Source organism: Ascidia mentula, chromosome 4, assembly GCF_947561715.1.
Source record: "Ascidia mentula chromosome 4, kaAscMent1.1, whole genome shotgun sequence".
NCBI classification, from domain to species: Eukaryota; Metazoa; Chordata; class Ascidiacea; order Phlebobranchia; family Ascidiidae; genus Ascidia; species Ascidia mentula.
The window spans coordinates 17,062,034-17,081,807 of NC_138569.1; the positions used below are offsets into that span (position 1 = coordinate 17,062,034).

The 19,774-nt window shown below is 39.7% G+C and overlaps 3 protein-coding genes across 4 annotated transcripts; 1 reads left to right on the forward strand and 2 right to left on the reverse strand.

The window, feature by feature from the left end:
* Positions 1-374: 374 nt before the first annotated feature.
* LOC145899392 (ATP-dependent RNA helicase DDX3Y-like) lies at positions 375-19,619 on the reverse strand. Of its 2 annotated transcripts, none has more exons than XM_082988148.1 (19): positions 19,609-19,619; positions 8,546-8,651; positions 8,381-8,438; positions 8,172-8,291; positions 7,856-8,041; positions 7,529-7,702; positions 7,390-7,458; positions 7,166-7,301; positions 6,668-6,767; positions 6,062-6,197; positions 5,598-5,755; positions 5,203-5,384; positions 4,821-4,915; positions 4,393-4,587; positions 4,176-4,251; positions 3,727-3,832; positions 3,545-3,662; positions 2,764-3,022; positions 375-2,273 (listed from the first exon to the last, which is right to left on the reverse strand). In XM_082988148.1, the coding sequence occupies exons 2-19, from the start codon at positions 8,582-8,584 to the stop codon at positions 2,171-2,173; spliced, it is 2,310 nt and encodes a 769-aa protein (XP_082844274.1). In that variant the 5' UTR covers positions 8,585-8,651; positions 19,609-19,619; the 3' UTR covers positions 375-2,170. The 2 variants fall into 2 exon arrangements, with proteins under 2 accessions (XP_082844274.1, XP_082844273.1); XM_082988147.1 differs by having other exon boundaries at positions 8,172-8,309.
* LOC145897584 (gamma-tubulin complex component 3 homolog) lies at positions 9,247-16,930 on the reverse strand. Its single transcript, XM_082985934.1, has 20 exons — positions 16,797-16,930; positions 16,325-16,481; positions 16,126-16,236; positions 15,577-15,713; positions 15,333-15,477; positions 15,081-15,245; positions 14,736-14,812; positions 14,373-14,480; positions 14,184-14,309; positions 13,926-14,118; positions 13,701-13,867; positions 12,452-12,671; positions 11,693-11,876; positions 11,152-11,356; positions 10,923-11,070; positions 10,566-10,645; positions 10,333-10,463; positions 10,109-10,250; positions 9,859-9,978; positions 9,247-9,614 (listed from the first exon to the last, which is right to left on the reverse strand). Exons 2-20 carry the CDS (start codon positions 16,413-16,415, stop codon positions 9,465-9,467), a joined length of 2,700 nt encoding a protein of 899 aa, XP_082842060.1. The 5' UTR covers positions 16,416-16,481; positions 16,797-16,930; the 3' UTR covers positions 9,247-9,464.
* LOC145898201 (uncharacterized) lies at positions 17,111-19,269 on the forward strand. The gene is made up of 4 exons (XM_082986631.1): positions 17,111-17,437; positions 17,527-17,659; positions 17,713-17,772; positions 17,834-19,269. The coding sequence occupies exons 1-4, from the start codon at positions 17,111-17,113 to the stop codon at positions 19,267-19,269; spliced, it is 1,956 nt and encodes a 651-aa protein (XP_082842757.1).
* Positions 19,620-19,774: the final 155 nt, after the last annotated feature.

Below are 19,774 nucleotides of genomic sequence, written 5' to 3' on the forward strand. Positions count from 1 at the left end.
TATTCTACACACACTTATTGTTGAGGACAGAATCAAATTGTTATTGTTTTAAGAACTTTTGTTATTGTTGAATCCGCTTTTTATTCAAGGAGCTGACGGTGCCCGTAGGGCGAAATTAACAGGATAATCCGGTTTTAAAAAAGAGTTACCAAAACGCTGTCTGTGGTTCTACACTACTCTTTAGGTTTCCCAATACCAATGTTGGTACGCTGAATCGGCTTTGGGAAAGCCAATGCAGGCAGAGTTTCTAACTGCAATGCAACAAGTCGGCAATTCCAGGTAACCTTGCTTGAACATCAGTAATATGAATGAAAGCGAAACGTGAAACAAATTTCTGCACAGGCGGCCCTGGTTGCCACAGAAACACAACACCATCCAACTTGTATATTTATTGCGACCGAACAGAATTTACTTCCAACGTATTTTCAAATGGGTAAAGCATCAGACTTGTCCCAATAGCATCCACATGACTGCAGTCGGTGCGCGCACCGCATTCGTTTTACCTCATCAATTATTCAGTCTAATTTGGGAGTGCGCCAATCAGGAAAAAGAAGTGTTCATTATACCGTCGCTACCGCAATCGGATTGTACGTCGGGTATGAGTTTCGTGCAGTGTCCGTGCTAACTGGAAGGGAAACAACGCCGCTCGCGTTTTAAGATTCATGAATGCTTTCATCCTTTCTCCCCGAATCTCTCTTTTTATAATATGAAACACTCGCGCGCGCGCGCGTTCTCGCGAGAGGGTGGATGTAAAAATAAATACTAAAACGTAAAAAAGCACAGTGTCGAACGTGGTAGGTGTTTGTATACGAATTGAACTATACGTGGTGCGCCGCCCTGGCCGCGCTATACGATATAAACACATAAGTAAAACTGTCCACTGTCAAGAAGTTAGAGCAATGATAAAATTGATAAACGACGTGAATGTGCGATGAAGAATAGCGTGTCACTTTCTATCAGGAGAACATTAGTTTTTCCTAAACGTAGCTTGAGAATTAAGTCAATATGGGAACGTGGTGTCTATATATTGCACAGGGGCAGAGCACGGTACTATGGTAAGAATGCGGGCAGGCGCGCCACTCTTTTGTGTGGAAATATACCTACAAGGGTGTTTGTTTTGTACGTACGAATGGCAGTAGTGTAGGAGAGGAAACAACAAGTCAGCTGTTGACAAACAAGTAACAGCTTGCCGTACAGCAGCTAAATTGCTTACGTTTTCGTATAAAATGGCGTGGCCTCGCCATACAGCAGAAACATAAAACTAACAAGGCCGCCATTACAGTGTAATCGTGGCCGAAGCCACGCAAAATAAATTCTCCTCACAGCACACTACAGAGTTGTCGTCGATTTGAGTAAAAGAAAACGTTAACATGATGATGATTATGATGTCACACTGTGCTTTTGCGAACTTCCTAAAAGATGCGAGGAGACAAGCGTTATCGCGCGAGAGGGAAAGCATGTGGGAACAGCCTCGCCTTTAGGCTGCTACTGGTTCGTTGTCGATTCGAGCGGCGAAATTAGGCTATTGAGTTTGCCGTCTCCATTCTGGCGCGCAGGCAAATTCGTGCCCTTTCTCGTTTCCTACTGGGAGTGCGCCCCGATTCACCTATAGCGGTCAAACCGCATTTGTGTGCACTGCACGAAACAGAATCGCACGAGTTTTGGTCCGTTACACCGACGAACTGGGGATTTAGCGACGGGCGTGTTGTTCCCAATCGAACTTCGCCGCTTACAAGTGTTTGTACTGCCCGCAAGCGCCTTCATCAGATGCGGACATTCTATCATTGCTGAGATATAGGCGCAGTCATGTGGGGAAACAAGTCAAAACAAGGGACTTTCACGGCGTACTTGTGAACCACAGCGGGTTTGTTTGAGAAGATAGAGGCTATTTACAGTAATGGAGATCAACGAAGCACAAGAGCCGCACAACGGCCCTGGCCAACAACTTCTGTACATGGTTACATACAATAACGGCGACCCGCGGAATACATTGCGGGGTTTCGCGTCTTGGATGAATGTAGCTTGGTAAAGTCGAGATATTTGTTCCGGGCGCCCTACTGTACATTGAAAGTCAAGCGACCTTGTAAAAGCGTGGGTCGGATTTAAATACTCATACGTGGAAATTTAGTGACTATGTACAGTTGACATTTGGTTTGTGATGACGGATGCTTCAGTTTCCGAACCAGTCGGGTCCTGATGACTGGTTGTACGAACCGCCGTAGTCGTTTCCTCTATAGAACTGAGGAGGCATTCCCCATCCGCTGTTCACAACCCTGTAAATCACCAAACGTTACTTCAACACTTCGCTTTTATCATCTGTCACAATACAATAAAGAAACGGATCATGATGACGATTATTACATGTGTCTGCACGTACAATAAGTATTCAAAATTACGTATTATAGTATTGCAGGATATTAAGACGTAATGGCAAAGGTTTGTTACGCTGTAGTTACGTCATATTAAAGCGTAATAGCAGTCTCACGATGGATAATTGTTACGCAACTGTTTGGCAGTATGACACAATAGTAAGCATATAAGTCACGTGTTTCCTGAAGCATATTTTATTGGTTTAACGAAGCAACGGATTTACTGCTAACTATAAGCTAACACTAAGAAAAACTATCCAGCATCCAGTATAGTGTTTAACACAGATTGTCTCACAAACATTGGGAACCACTAGTTTAACAGCTTCAATAAATTTAATTTGGGTGCCATAAAAGCACACAAACCTTTAGTCATACCAAATAACATTACACATACCCTCGGCTGTGCATTGGAGCTCCCCTGCCACCTCCAGCGTTGCCTCCACCTCGTCCACCTCTACCCGGTTGCTGGCGGTAATCACGTGATCCAAATCCACTGGAGAATTTTTTGCCTTGTGTGCGTGGTCTGCCCTTTTGGTAGGAAAGAGCCATCGTCTCCAACCACTGTGGCACCTCCTGGGCTGCCTCAAGGAGAAGGTCCACCAGGTCCTTGGCAATGTTCACATTCTTGCTGTTGAAGAAGGATGTCGCCAGACCTGGAGGGTTGCAATAGATGCTTTAGGTCAGATATTAGCCAGCAATAATATCAAGGGCCGACAAGAAAATTAGTACACAGGAAATTTAATTGGACAATTTCCTGTGTACTAATTAGCTTTCAAATAAATTCAGGGCAAAAACTTCCCTGATACGGTGACTCACTCAATCCTAACACTGTGGCGACCGAACTGCAGTGTTCGCCTGTGCGTTGAAGCGTGCTATTGCCTTTTTCTCGTGTCGCGGTTGCCACCTTACATACTCGTTTTTTTGCACGGAGAATGTTTTAAGGACGCACCCGAAAAGTTCGGAGATATTTGTGGTGTTTTAAAAAATAACTTGCCTACATCAGTTATTTATGGCAATAAGGTTTGTCCTAAGTCTCCAATTAAGCTTGCTACCCCCAAACAACATTAAAACGAAGCACCATTTGGTAACCTCTGACTTATGTACCAGAGCAGGTATTGTAGTAAGATGGATACTAAAAACAATATAACCAGTAACTTGACAGGAATATCACTCACCTATATTACCCACGCGACCTGTACGACCAATTCTATGCACATATTCGTCAATGTCGCTGGGCAGGTCGAAGTTGATCACATGTCGTACGTTGGGAATGTCCAAGCCACGAGCAGCGACCTATAAAAAACTCGTATAAAACCGATGTATCTTTTAGTACAACATTGCGTGGACGTTGACTTACAGCAGTGGCCACAAGAATGGGAAATTGACCGGTTCTGAACGCCATCAAGGCTTCCTCGCGCTGGGATTGGGTTCTGTCGCCGTGGATGCTCGTCGACTTGTACTTTCTGTTAAAAGTAATGCGGAATTATAAAAGCGTAGCCGAGAAAATATTCCTCTTATCGTCGTGTTCTTGACAGGTTTTCTTTCGTTTTTTTGGCGGATGGTTTGGGATTTCGTTAAATTCAACCACGGATCTTTTACCCAACCAATTGCTGCATGCCCAATAACACAAGACTGTAACCCAAGTAACAAAACTACTACTTTACTCAGTTGGGCTACAGCCTTGACCAACATATCACATAACCGCCACTGAAATTGCCTGGCTGCGAACAATGCGACGCTGTTATTCCTTAATCCTCCAGCAATTGGTTTCGCTCACGGCGAAACGTCAAGGCCTCCATTACATACCTGCTGTAGAGGAAATCGTCCAAGGCGTCCGCTCCTTTCTTGGTCTCAGTGAAGATCAGTGTCAGAGATTTGGAGTCTAAAATGAAAAAAGGGGATAATATCGTTAACGTAAGGACACACAAGGATGTATTAGCTGGTTTATAATCGGTTGGGTAATAGTTTTGTATCAGCCGATTGCTGTGTTTTTTTTTCAATCAGGGCAACATTTAAGGTATACCTGTTGCGTTGATAAGATCGAGCAGGAACTTGTGCTTGTCTAATTCATCAACCCAAACCACTTTCTGTGTAATATTGGTTGAAGTGGAACCCACACGCCCGACAGCCAAAAAGATATAGTTATCCAGGAAATCGCGGGCCAGTATTTGGATCTCTTTGGGAAAAGTGGCGCTGAACATGAGTGTCTGGCGCACACCTAAAGACCAGCAATATGAAAAGTTGTATGTAATGTTAGAAAAAAACGTACTTCAGACTTTTCTTTGCTACTAGACTTGTCAACAACGACATGCACGAAACGAGGTATCTACTTAATTTATAAACACACATTGCCTTTTGAATATAAAAAACAATATATTTTGAATACAAAAAACGATATAAGGAGGTCATCGATAACAGAAAAAAATCTTTTAGATAATCTACAAAGCAAACCTTTGGTTGGCATGTCTGTGTTTTCAACAATTCTTCTGATTTGTGGTTCGAAACCCATGTCCAGCATACGATCTGCTTCATCCAGTACAACGAACCTAAAATAACCAATGTGCCAAAACCTATTTTTTTTTTATCTTTTGTGGTTGTCAAACCATGAAGAAAGAAACAATACCACTGTCAGCAACCACCAAAGGTTCAAACTATAGGTTATCTACTTTTCAATTACATTTGCAATGCGATTAACAGTGTCAGGTTCATAACAACTATGATACGTTTTTAAAATTTCAAGTTTTATTTTGTGAGGATCGACAAACTGCAAAGTCCTAAAATCAGCAGACCAGAATTCATCCTAAAACCAGCAGACTAGAATTTATTAAGTTACCTGATGTAATTTAATCCGATTTTGCTGCGTTCAATAAAATCGACAAGACGACCAGGTGTAGCAACCAGCAAATGACACCCTCTATCAAGGTCACGCATTTGTGCCCCCACATCTGCTCCACCATAAATTACACATGGACGGACATGCGAGCGGTAGGAAAACTTTCGAGATTCATCATAGATCTTAAACCACATAGCATGTATAAATACTCTATTAATCGTTTAACTTTCAGAACATTGTTTACACACACACACACACATATATATATAAGATGTTGAAGTTGGTTTACATTATCATGTTCCAATATGAAAAGACACAACATAAATTTTATTAGTTCCTATATCACATTGTGGTTCTATGTACACATAAATAAAAAGTGATGTTTTTCTTGGTACCTGTGAAGCAAGTTCACGGGTTGGAGAGAGAACGAGAGCAAGAGGAAACAGCTTTCTACGTCCACGTTGGTTCATAGTTGCCTTGTGAGAATCCCCTGGTCCAGAATTGTACAATTGTGAAAGCATCGGAAGCAGAAAAGCAGCAGTCTTTCCAGAACCTATACCAAACGTAAATTAATTGCAAAAACAACACAATACATTACAAATATTCAAGAACATGTACATGTTAAATTTTTGAGTTAAAAGAAAATTATATGTATATGCAGTGTGTATGCACACTATAAAAAAAAATAATAATTAAACACATATAAATGTCTACTAAAACAAAACAAAAAAGCAACTAGGTTGTCTACCTTCAACATACAAAATACTAGCTTATACTCAAGTGGCACATACATATATTTGAGATATTGTATAAATGACCACAAATAATCAATTAATAACCCCTTAAGAGAGGGTATTACCTGTTTGAGCACAAGCCATCAGATCACGTTTGTTAACAATGATCGGGATTGCATATTTCTGTACTGGAGTAGGAACAGAGTAGTTGCACATGTCCAAGTTTTCATTGATAATTTCTCCAAGTTCACCCTCTTTAAACTGCAAAAAAATTGTTACCATATAAACCAGTGTTTCCCAACCTGTGGTGCGCGTACCATTAATGATGCGCGACGGCATTCCAGGTGGTATGCGAGCACCTTACCATAATTTGCGATTATAGTTCGCATTTCAAAAATAGTAAGTGATCTCAAAATGTTTGTTACTTTATCCTCTAGGTTACTTTGTAACTCTCAACTAGGTGGTCGAAATTGTTTTATCTCCAAGTGGTAAGCAGCCACAAAAATGTTGGGAATCACTGATATAAATAGTAATTCAACATGTCAGTGTTTAAAACAAGTATAAACATCATGCATTCGTGCAGAATTGACAAGTAACACAATTAACCAGGTTTAATGTCAATTACTTACTCTTGTGATCAAGGTATGTTTACACAACAGAGACCAGCCACATTGCTGACAAATGTTACTCACAATTGCTCATAATAAATCAACCTATTACAAAACGCATACATTATCAATGTGGTCTGGTGCATCATCTCCAGTTGCTTCCACTGGTATGTCTTCATATTTGTCGAAGTTAATACCAGTGTTTGATCCAGAAAACAATGTCCTAAAGAATTTGTTCACAACATTTACCTACTGTACTTTCCCAAGAAAGAAATTACACAAAACATAATATATACATGTTTTTCAAAAAAAAAACAATCTACAAATAAGCCAGTTTTTGTGGTATTTCTATGTTGCATGCTTAAACGCTTTATATCATGTAGTCATAGTTCACCATTCTTGCAGTGAACTATGCCTAAGCCTGGAGTCATAAAGGAAATGAATCTTAACCCAGTACACTTGTACTATTCAGCTGAGGTCACAGCTAGTGAAACAGTATATTTACTAAATAAGTTTAATTGCCATAGTATTTCTTTATATGAGACAAAACTATTATTTATGTTCATTTTATGACTTATACATCAGTAACCTGACAAGAAAACTTATATAATTGTTACATACTTCTCCAGTCCTTCATCTCTTGCCAGTGGTTTAGACCAGTCAATTGTGTCGTTAAAGGCATCGCCACTACCTTGGCGTTCATCCCATTTCTTCGCCAAACGATCGTCATTATGATGCCCATAGCGACCACCCATACCTGAATGTACAAACATTTTTATTTCCTTTTTTGTTGCTGTCAGTGAAAAAGAATTGGCCTTTGAAATATGAAATTATTGATTGTATACCATTGTCATCAAGCCTTGCCCATCTATCTGGTAGCGTTTGCTGGGGAGGCCCCTCCCAATATCCTCCACCTTAAAATTTAAACAAGTCAGCAATAGCAGTAATTACCCAGGACATTAACCATATTCGAATTACACACACCTCCTCCTCCTTGATTCCATCCACCACCTCTTCTGTCATTAAAGGCACCGCGATCATTGTAACCGCCACGGCTAAACCCGCGGTCATTGCCATATCCGCCAGTGGGAGCACCACCACCACCACCACCACCACCATAACTCATGTATTGTTGTTGAGCAGGTTGTCGATAAGGCCCTGGATACATATTTAAAATTTAAACTGCTTGTACAAATAAACATACACAGTAACACCATTTGAAAGCATCATTTTTCAGAACCTTAAATTGAAAAAAGGATTTGAAACTTTAATTGCAAAAAGTTTTGTTTAGTTTCATTTTTTTGGTCATACCTTGCTTGTCCTGACTTTGAAATCCTCTGTCATTAAATCGTGGAGGGGGTCCATTGGTTCTCTCACGGCCCATGCCATTTGCATATACGCCCCTCTGTGCGGGCCCACCAGCATAGTTGTTTGGTGGTGCCGTTGGTGGCATTGGTGCAGGTGGGGGACCAGGCATCATTGCACCATAACGAATTTCTTAATAAAACCAACAAACAATGTACACGGCTTGAAGAAAACACAATGCAATGAGAAACATTGTTCACCAACGGACAAAAAATATGTATTGAGAATAAATGTAAAAAAGCAAAAAAAAACACTTCTGAACCTCCATTAGGTCCTGTCATCGGTGCACCACCATAAGATGCTGGGGGCATTCCTTGAATCAACTGTGGTGGGCCACCACGTCCCATACCCTGATTTCTTAAGTGGGGTGGCACATATCCTCCTCCAGAAGCAAAGCGACCTTAGAATATCGCATTTAGGTTCTAAATTTAAAGACAAATTACAGAATAAAGCAAAAAGTATTTAATCAACCTGAATTAGCCCCTGGTACTGCTCCACCACGTCCAGCATTAATATCAAGACCAGCCATCTAAAAAAGTAAGATCAATTAAATATTGTCAGGAACATATAACCTAACTGTCCTAACATAGGTTATATATTTTGTTTAAACTGTATAGGCTATAAAAACAAGCTAACCTGCTGGTCCAAAGACGGTCCATTAGCTGCGTTGGACATGATAATTTTTTATCACTCACAAATAAATTAAAATCCGAATCAAATTCTATTTGAATTTAGAGCTAAGCTTAACTACAAAAATACGTTTTTGGTTAAACACTACTCCAGTTTTTAACGGAATATTGCAACAACACATTCACATAAACACAACGTGTTTGGCATTTTAGGAAAATAACTTCATTGGAATCTTACAGTTGCCTTAGCTTGTTACGAACTAAATTAGCACCAACACGCTTCTCATTCCGCACCGGTTTCCTATCTCACGGCATTTCTTCGCTACAGCCAAAAGCATGTAACAACCAATCATCGTCGCTTTCCGTTGCTTTTGTTCAAGCAGCTGTTCGGGTAATCGGTTTTTTTATGTTTTTTCTTTGTAATACCTGCACGAATATTTTATGCTGACTTACAAATATTTTTATGGCAAAAGAGGAATTCCGATGAAACTTAATCGACCACTAAAAGCAATATTTTTTAGTTTCATCGCACGCCACGTGATCTCCGACAAAAGCTGAAAACTATTTTTTTGATAGCTGGTCTTTCCTCCCTTATTTAAGATTTCACAGTGAACCTTTATTGGATAAATTCTACGAATTAAAAAACCCCTTTTTGCAAAGTTTTTATACAACGAAAAGTCCCGACTGTCTTAATTAAAAGCATACAAAAGTAGAGTTTATTTACTTAACTGGTACTCAGTTCGCACGCCACCCGTGGGTCGGATGACACAACGCCAAAAATACGAAACGCTAACTCAAATACCTTGCAAACCAACTCCAACGCTAACGTCACATGTCATACTCATCCCCAATGCAATACGCAACTACGCAAGATAATAATAACAACTCAGTTAAGGAACTTCACGAGGTTGTTTTGTGTGTGTTCGTTAACGCTTCTTGCTGCCTCCAGGTTTCACCCATTGCAGGGCGGTGTTTCTAGTGCGATAATGTTCATTGAAATCCAACCTCCAACTGAGATTGCGTAGGTTCGAGTCGCTCTCTGTGTCCAATTGGCGTAGGAACATCACCACCATGTCCTGTACAAAAAATAATAATTTAACTACTGTTCATGCCATACCCTTTGGTGGCATTATTTCTCTATTGTTACTGCCCTAATTAAGGTCTCGTAGAGCGAGACTTGAATAACAGCGAGAAGACTATACCGTTTTCTTAAATAACCCCAAAAAAGTTTACTACACCAGTCACAGACAGTACAATATTGGCGTTTTACTTTTCAGCAACAATGTGAAATAAATTACGTAAACTAGGTGGTTATTTTACCTGGTAGGCACACGTGCAAACAGTCAAACGGGCTCGCATTTCCGGTATAGTGACCTTCTTAAATTCGCGACGTCTTTTCATTTCTTCCGCTTCTTTTTCCGAATCAGCTCCCCAAACACCCTAATGAAACAAGCACTTCAACACAATTCAACAATTTCCTGTGACTACCGCCCATGGGATGAACACAGTAAGCCGTATGAAAATTTCCAAAAAACTATGGCACACACCAAAAAATGTTCTGCATTCTTACTTTCTTCTCGGCGTCCTCCAGTTCTTTTTCGTATAACTGTCTTTGTCGCAATTCGAAGCTCGACTGTTCGTAGATATCTTTCTGCAGGTACTCGAACTTCACGATCTGGTCGAAGATGGTGCGCAGTTGCATCAAAAGGTGACTGAAAGTAAACAAGTTACAACGGTGGACAACTTCTTGCCATTGCCCGAATCGCAGTCATGGCTTCCAAAACCCTGGCATACCTAGATGACGCGTCCAAAAGGCATCGCTTCATAAGAGACTCAAGGAAGGAATGATGAGCACCGATGACCTCATCAAAATCCTTCGCCTCTTCAAGTTTAAGTTGGAGGTCAGCCCATGAGCATTCCAGTACCTGCATAAGATAGAATAATGTAATCGGGTTTTAAAGGCAGGAAGGCACATTTGTATGCGCTTTATAAAATTAAGAAAGCATTATTTGCAAAGTAAGTCTTACCTCAAATGCGATGTAATATTGCATCTGGTGTACGAAATGAACCATTTCAGCAGCAAGCGTGTGACAATGATGCAACACCCCTGTAACGATACGATAAAATTGTTGTTGTTGTTGCAAGTTGCAGTTTTCATAAAAAATCTTAAATCTGTAGGAGTTCTCAACAACGAGTTCGGGACATCTTCCAATTGGCTTGGTTATCTTTGATAAAAGTTGCTAGAGGATTTGAAATGTGCTACAGGTAAGGACTGGAAACAGGTTTCTGCCAGCTTGGTTTAAATGGCCATGGTTACCTACCCTAGATCTGGCGTGTGTATGACGAAAATATATGACGTGAAATAACAGGAAACATGTGCTTACCTTTTAAGTGGACGAGGCTGTGTGCCAATTTTCGTGTCTGGTCCATAGTGTTGGTCCATATAAGGGCAAGTTGGTATTCCATACGTTTAGCGCGCCATAGAAAGATGAATATGCGCAGATACACCAACATGACATCGGGTGTGATAAGCTATAACAAGGGTCGATCAGTTTATCCGTAAAGTTTCTTCAAATATAACTTTTGTTCCTTTGATAACAGTCAACATCTTACTGTATTCAGTGGCGGATCCACGTGGTAATCAAGGCTGAAAACATCCCAACCGCAATCTCCTGGGTTGATTTCAAGCAGACGGAAGTCGAGTCGGGCGAGAACGTCGGAATCCTCAAACTGAGCGTTTGATGCACGCACAGCGGCCTCAACTGGGCCACTGAGGTTGTGGCGATACAGGGTGGTCGCAGGCTTATCGAGTTCGTCTCTGTAATAAACGTTTTGTCATTTTGATTGCACAACAAGGTGTTTTTTGGTAGGACTTGCTTAATAGCTGTAGAGGGATCTAGCCCTCGGTCGGGCATTGTTTATTTATCTGCGACAGTAAATTACTTTGCTTTCATTACTCATTATTACTACTACTGCAGAAACTGACGATGCTTATATGGTAACCTACATGAGCGAAATCGATTTTTCAAAATAAAATAAAATCTGTTGACGTAAATCAGATGATTTTTGCTTCACTATCCACAAGGTGTTTTTTTAATGACAAAAAAAACGACGGTAAAACTTAAAAAACACACAATCAGATGTTGAAGCTTACTGTAAGAGGTCGAGCAGATGACGGATAAAATCTCCTTGGCCGAGCAGAAGAAATTTGCGAAGAGCGTGAAGGTGAGTCAGCATTTTATATTTATCGTTGAGGACCGACAAAAGGTGACAACTGGTTGCTTCGTAAGCCTCGTCCACTCGCAACTTGAGATCACTGGCAAACTCCAAACCATAGGCTGTACAAAAATACTTGTTTAGCTTGTTTATTGATTTATATTTGTACGTATAGTGTTATTTTGTTGATAACATTGAAGGATTTTATCAGGGTTGCAACCCAATGCTTGTTTTTTTAGATTAATGCCAGTTTCAAGGCAGTGTCTCGGAAAAATTTAAATGTTGTAATTTCTAAGTTCTGAGAAGTGATGATTTTTGGTTGGTGTGCTTAGTTTTCATTTAAAACTATTTTCATCAATTCGGTGTGTTAGATAATATGGACGATTGTGTTTGTAATTTACGTAAGCTTTAGGTTCCCACTTTGGGCGGTTTGATTGTTTGGGCGTGTAGCACTTCTTAAAAGTTCTTTTGCTTAGAAAAACGATTTTTTTATCGTATAATTGTGAAGTATCGTTATATCGCCGATAAAAAAAGTATATGAAGCTGCGGAACCAATGACCTTTGTGAGATATTATGGGTTTTAACGAGTTATTGATTGGTTTCTTTATTACACCAATCGCGTGACAGAAAACAGGCTGTGGTTGGTAAGGAAGTACCAATTCCATGGTCCTTCCTGTCGCTAGCCTAAGTCCTGTACCTTCTTCTTTATTGTTTTCCGTTTTGGAGTCGTTTTCTTTCATTCGAATTGGAGTGCGATCGCGGCATACGAGCCGCAAAAAGTTGATCGATTTGCCCACGAGCAAAATCTTCTGCGCTTGCTCAGTTTTTATAAAGGAAGGAACCATCTGCGGTCTCATCCGATATTTGTCAAACCAAAGACGTTCGTTGCCCACATTTTGGTCAGCGGCGACAAAGAACTGCGTTTAATGGAATATTATCAGTTGTTATTTGCACGAAACCACTGTTTTAAAGAAAACGCAAAACAAAAACTTATTGTAACTCCCGGCTGTTCATGTAATCATGTATACATATATGCAATAAAACCATGTAATAAAAAAACTTATTATTGTAGATCTCAAGACACGAACAATGATGAGCGATTTCATGCAAGGAAAGAAAAATGTTGATTAGAGCAGGATTTCTCAAACTGAGTGCCGTGAAACGGGCGAATTTTTACCAATAATTTATGAACATATGTGCAAAAAAGCCATAATAATATTGGCAAGCTGCAAACAGGGTGTGTACACGCACTGTTTCGACCTGTGAGGTCTCATCAGTGCAGCTGTTGAAGTGGCACATCAGTGCTGGCTTTTACACTAGCAGACACACCAGATTTCACTTTGTGGTACCTGTCCGGTCAACGTCGATCTGTTGGGTACCCTATACTGAGTACCAAACAACAGAGACGAACCAGTGTGGAGCGCACTATGGCCAAACGGATCTGCTTGGTAACAGATAGCGCTAAAGGCAAAACACCAATGCAATATATGTGCAAAAAAAGCCATAATAATATTGGCAATTGCCGAGACCTCACAGGTCGAAACAGTGCGTGTACACACCCTGTCTGCAGCTTGCCAATTTATATACAAGTTTCATAATATGTTGTGTAAAAATGTAAAACACGAAAATAAATGGTTTGTATGTTATACCACTTCAATTATTACTAAAATCGACTTTTTCTTTCATGACACACGTTAAGAACAAAGGACATTTGGAACTAAAAGCTGTGGTTTATCGAACGTTCAGCGCAGAATCAAAGCAGTTTGTCCATCTAACGAGGGCCATATGTCGCGTTAAACGCCCATGTTGCGTGATTACATAGATTTATAAAAAACTTGAACTGAAATAGCGATGTTACAGAAAAGGAATTGAGAGAATCCAACAACTGTGCCGTGACCCTAAAATGTTCGAGAAGCCTTGGTTTAGAGTTGGAACAACATGCTCACCTCATGAAAAGGATCGTGTAATTCTCCATCTCGAATCCACCGATCAATGATGTGAAAAATGGGTTGGAAAACGATCTGCAGCACTCTTTTGGTGATGCTTTGGGCGTTTTCGTCTCCAGTTTGCATGTATGAGAAAACAACGCTGGCAAGCGCTCCACCTTTCTTGCCTATAACGGTTTCAGTCAATATATATTTAATACAACATACACTATCGCTGTAGCACACCTTGACAAATGTCCACCAAAGCTGCAATCAATCTTAGTCGTTCCAGTGGCTCGTACGTCCATACCACAAGCTTGGACAAGGTAAGGGTGGAATCGTCCTCAAAACCGGAGTCCACTTGTTGTATTTGTGATTGAAGCACAGAAAGCAATCTGTAGTACTCTGTAAGCTCCTGTTGTAGTGCTGCGCAAAAGGCCTACATAGAAGTAGAATATTCTTGTCATCCATTGGAGGATATTGCACTTTGTTAGGTAAGCGTACCTGACCAACCAGTCCGAATGCTTTGTCCTTATTGTGCGAATCAATGTATTTTTTAATGTGATTGTGTAACCATCCTAGTTCAGCTAACCTGTGAACAATCTGTCGATCATGCTTATCCACATCTATCTGTAAATCAAAATATTTCAAGGTCAGACTGTACTTATAAGGAATAATCTGGTCATTACTTACATCGTTTCCAAGGCAGAAGGCATTTTCTCTAGAAGAGTGCTTGATGTTTTTGGTTTCAATGCCCTGAAAAATGTACAGCAGCTGTCGGACCAACGTTGCTTCACTAATCTGCGAGGTGGAATATCAATTAGATTAAAACACGAAAGTAACCGAACAAATTTTTTCCTGTTTTTTTGTCACAAAGGGTAAACCGAATAAGCCATGAGCATAATTTATTTTATTACATGATACATTTACTCAATGGTTCCCAACCTTTTTGATACATAACTGATTAACTACATATTTATTCACTACTGTTTTTTTAAAAACACTAGTGTTGTTAACAATATCTGATATGTCTATATATTGTAAATAAAATAAAACCTTTTCTTTGCTGCTTTGAGTCTGTCGCAGTTGAGTTCTTCCTGATCTGTTGCTAATATTTTGTAGTGGAACTTGCGCTGCAATGAAAAGAAAAATTTGTAGAAATGCACAAAATTATTCATTGCTTACGCAGTAACTGCTTTGTGTTGTATATACAAATGACATGGACTTAAGTTTTAAACAATATGTGTGTTTTGGTATTAAACATCAATTCGATAACAGCAAGTATAAAATGGCAACATTTGTAAAATGAATAGACCAAAATGTTGTTGCAGAAGCCTGGCATCTTGTAAAACCTTTTAAGTCAAAAATAATAAATCGCTCACTTGGAGACCAGATACTTACAAATGCTTGATGTCTGCAAACGACCAGAATCTGTGTTGCCCAAATGTGTGGACGGAGTTTTAGTCCAAGCTAACCTTGAAGAAAGGTTTGTGGAAGGGTATTCGGATCGAGTAATATCTCCCGGTGTTCGAATCTCACTTGGAAGATGGGAAATAGAATCATAGCCTAAAACACACAAAAATACCCTTAACTTCACTCCTTAAAAAGAATTGGGGAGAATAACATGTACATGACCCAAGGCACTGCACTCACCCCCTCTGGAACTTGGTGCAGCTGCTGTCCCAAAGCCACTGCTTGATGTTATCGACTGTTGTGAAATTTGACCCGGCGTTGTGTTGGCCATTGGAGTTGATGCACAAGCTAGTCCTTGTCTGAATAGCAAGCTTCCACCTCCAAACTATAAAGAAACGTATTATTTTCATCAAGCAAATCAAATTTCAAAGGTTTCTTTTTGAGACTATTTGTCTCACTTACGTAAATACACTTTACTATTTACCTTTTGTTCCTTTTTGTTTGACATGGCATGAAGTAGATATAGAATAGACCAACGATTTTGCAAAAATTGGCTTTGTTTTAGTCGACGGTGAAGGACAGTCAGCTTTACTGCATCATCCATTCTTCCAGCTTTAGTCACTGCCAGCACAATAAAACAAATGGTAAAACAGCTTGGTCCAAGTCCAACTACAGACCCACAGGCCAATTTTGTCCCGCAATATATTTTTGCAAATTGTAACTCATACTTTTTCAGTCTGATAGCCATGATTAACTTTTATATTATTCTTTAGAATATACGACACCATCTTTGTTCCAAAAAATATATGTGTAATCGAGATTTTAGTGTAATAAATGTCCTATGCCACGTTGCCAACAACGTTCCTTATTACAAACTGGCCCACGGGATAAACTAACAGTTTGTAATGGCCCACAACAAAATAAAATTGGACCACACTGCGACACATTTCTTTTCTCTAATTTTTGCAGTCATTATAGCTAGAACCTGGCAAAACAAACAGTATTCAAAATGCAGGCAATTGTGAAGTTTTACTTTGCAACTTAATTTTTTCTATTAAACTTGTTTCATCAATGTTTGGAACAGCATGTTGACCACAGTAAGAAAGCATTCGAAGTGAACTTTGAGCAGCTCTTTTGGCAGCATCTAAACAAATAGACCATATCGATCAACAGTTTTATTGGTAATTCTGTTAAGTTATTGGAAAAACAACTTGCAGTTGAAGAAAGCTTACCAGGATCCGAATTGTCACACAGACATTGACACAACTTCTGAATCAGTACTTCTGGGGTGTTCATTTCGTCGTGAAAAGCATTTAAATTCATGGAATTCGACTAAATGTTTGTTTGAGCAAATTATGCTACACAAACATAAAAGGGTGCAGATACACACTGGAATACAGTTTCGAAAATAGGTTTGTTGAAATTAAACGAAAAATATAAAAAATTTGGAAAATGAACGTTCCGCGCCACTGGCAACGATCATGGTAATCGCTGAATGACCCATGTGAGCAATGTTAACAAGATTTTTAACTGAAATAAGGCTTAAAACAACTGTATCTGCAATAAATCAAGTAAAAAATGGTGTTTATTGTCTAGTGAAATTTAATATTTTCCAAATTTTGCAATACTTTAAAAATATGGAATTATTTGATGTTTTATATTAAAGTTACGTATAATGTTCTGTGACGAAACAATTGTAATAACGTTTGTTTGTTGCAAAATCCCAGACAACTGTATGGTAGTAGATAATTTCTGTCCTGGTATATGCGTGCGTTGGTCTGTCCTGGTATTACCGTAGTAAAGCATTTTCCAACAAGTAATGGATTTCAATAAAATCAATCAGAAGCATTAAAACAACAGGACAAATTACAAACACATAAATATAAGTTACGCAACAGAAGAAAAATATAACGTAAGTATTATGACGAAAAAAATTGTCAAAAGTGCATTAAAAAAGCAATGCATTTTTAGGTTTACGTTTTGAAAATGTGTTGATAAAGTATCGATGGCTGACGACCATGGCCCCTCCCAAAACCGCATTGACAGCAAATAAAAACCCACACCGGCCACAGCAACTAGCGAATTCCGTTCAACAATTGCATGATCGACAACATGTTATACCGTACCCCGAAGTTCCAGATGTACATCCGGGATATCAAGGGATTGACACAGTCATGTCACCAACGTATACAGTACCCAACCCTCAGTTAATGCAGCAACCTGTTGGTACTTCCTTCGCTCCAGCAAATGATGGCAATACAGCCTACGTTAATGCTAGTCCAATTCGCGATGCTCCATGGATGGCAAACCAGCAAGCGGATGTGGAAAAAGTTGAAACCGTGACGGTATAGTTATATTAAATACCAACTGACAACAGAAGCTCAGGCGGATATTACAAGGAAATGAAAAGGCAACACACTTTTCACTGTTGCAGGTGAAATTCGGATCAAGAAGCAATAAAAGTTTCAAGGTTTTATCGGTTACTGTGTTTACGTTGCTTGTGATAGCTGCTATTGGCACCGGAGTGGGCTTGACTCGCAGACGTTCTAAGCAAACAACCAGTGCAAGTACTGCGAACGATCGCATAATTTAACATAAGACAGCTATGTTTTTATTACAGATACAGATTTTTCCACCGAACCGATTTCTTGTACCCAGTGGATCAACACATACGGGTCCGGTTGGTATATTAAGAAAATACTTCTATTAATTTTTTTCATAAATTTCAACGCTTTTTGCAGATGAGTTGAGCAGCGATACAGTTTTAAACGTTATCGCAACCATTTCCGCGACGCTAAACATTGACACAAGCAACCACACTAGAATGCTTCAAGTTTTCTTTTCAAGCACTACCGATCCAAATTTTATTTCGTCCGTGTACAGAGTTGTTTCAAACGAATTTGATGAGGAACTCGCGCCGCAAATCGTTGACTTTTTGGACAGAATTCACTGGAATTTTAACATAGACATTTTTTTGGATGCAGAGGAAGTCGGTAATACTTTTGACACATCTGTGGATATGCAGGAAGCTTTATACGCTGCCGCACACGTTCTGAATATACAGACTGAAAACCAAGTCGAGATGCTTCACAGTTTGTTTACCGCTTCATCACAATCAGATTTCCTCTCTACGATTTCAGCCGGAATTAAGTCGCAACTTGGTCTCGATTTTCAGCACCGGCAAATTTACGTCAGTATTGTGAATGGCATTCCATGGGAAGCCGGGCAAGTGTTTGATTGGCAAAGTTTGCCAGAAGACGCGGACATTGAGAACATATTAAGGCAAATACATTTCAGCACCCGCCATGGCCTGCTTAACAATTTGCTGGGCATATTGACTTCTGTGGCTCGAGAAATGAACATTTCCACTGAAAATAAAACGATAATGATGAAATCCATTGTTAACGGTGCTGCATTGGAAGAAGGATTTCTTTCAACGATGCGTACCCACATAAGAAACTTGCACAGTGAAAGCGAGACTCTTGTAATTTGTAGATTTCTTGGTTATGTCAACTGGACTGCTGCAATGGACATAGAATGGGAAATCTACCAAGGTGACTGGAATGTGGCAGAAATTTTGTATACTGTCAGTGCTGGCGATTATAGTTTTTATCCGACTGGAAACGAAGTGCTTGGGATTTTGACTAAGGTTGCTGAAGAATTGGGAATTGAATCTATAAACTCAGGTGATATGCTGCATGACTTGTTTTCCATGTCAGAAAATGATGCGGAATTCCTTCCCACTTTGCTTGAGGATATCGACAACCAACATGATTTCGAGGATGCCGCGCAAGTGTCAGAGTTTTTAAGAAATTTAAACTGGGAACACGCGAAGGAGATAAACTGGGAAGAATCCCATAACGACATGAATGTAGAAAATATTCTTGAAGAAATGGTTGCGAATACAAATGAGCATTACAGTGACTTTGACGTCGGTAGTGGGGACTTTTACGAAGGCGAAACGCACATGGACTATTTTTATTATTATTGGCAAAACCTTCATTCGTGGTTTACTTCGTCCACAATGCCACCACCATCAACCGAATCCCCGCCTTATTCAACGTGGTTTATGGAGACCATCAGCGCTGTTACAGATGCCAACGAGTATTCGGGAATCTCTGCAAGAAATTCCATTCATAACCCAGCAACCACGCCATCCATACCGATCTGTGTTTAGGCATATGACAATACAATAAATTTTCAAACAATACAGGTCACAGTTTCATAAACTCTGTGCCGCAGCAAACTGTGGTGTGCCGCGATACCGTCTTGCGTTTTACTAAATTAAAATAGTTTACGACGCTTTGGATGAAGTGCTGCAAGGAAATGGGCCTTTATCGGGCATTCAGCCTCGAATCTAAAAAAATAATTTCTTTACGCAATCAGGCCTTTGCGTTGTACCTGCGGTGAATGGGCTACAGAGGATGCAAGTATGCATGCTGTGTTCTAAAATGTTTGAGAACCAATGCAATATTAGATCAATTACTTTAATACTATTTATACTATTTACTTTGACGAGAACTTATTGCTTTACTTGGCCATTACGGTTACCAGTGTGCAGTTTTTGAATTTTGGAGAAATAACAAAAAACATGCAGTACCGTACTACGTGCAAACACAGAAAGGCATCTGTCTTATAAATTTTTTTTTATATTTGATATTGATGTATAGTTTTGTGATTTT

Bases quoted from the DNA above. Each gene is read 5' to 3' on its own strand.
- LOC145898201 (XM_082986631.1), top strand. From the start codon at position 17,111: ATGGCCCCTCCCAAAACCGCATTGACAGCAAATAAAAACCCACACCGG. The intron at 17,438-17,526 runs GTATAGTTATAT...TCACTGTTGCAG, and splicing joins AAAAAGTTGAAACCGTGACG to GTGAAATTCGGATCAAGAAG. The intron at 17,773-17,833 runs GTTGGTATATTA...CGCTTTTTGCAG, and splicing joins GATCAACACATACGGGTCCG to ATGAGTTGAGCAGCGATACA.
- LOC145897584 (XM_082985934.1), bottom strand. From the start codon at position 16,415: ATGAATTTAAATGCTTTTCACGACGAAATGAACACCCCAGAAGTACTG. The intron at 14,310-14,372 runs GTAAGTAATGAC...TTTGATTTACAG, and splicing joins CCTTCTGCCTTGGAAACGAT to ATAGATGTGGATAAGCATGA. The intron at 9,615-9,858 runs GTAAAATAACCA...TTTTTTGTACAG, and splicing joins TTTGCACGTGTGCCTACCAG to GACATGGTGGTGATGTTCCT.
- LOC145899392 (XM_082988147.1), bottom strand. From the start codon at position 8,584: ATGTCCAACGCAGCTAATGGACCGTCTTTGGACCAGCAG. The intron at 5,756-6,061 runs GTAATACCCTCT...CGTTTGGTATAG, and splicing joins GATGGCTTGTGCTCAAACAG to GTTCTGGAAAGACTGCTGCT. The intron at 5,385-5,597 runs GTACCAAGAAAA...ATGTGGTTTAAG, and splicing joins CCCGTGAACTTGCTTCACAG to ATCTATGATGAATCTCGAAA.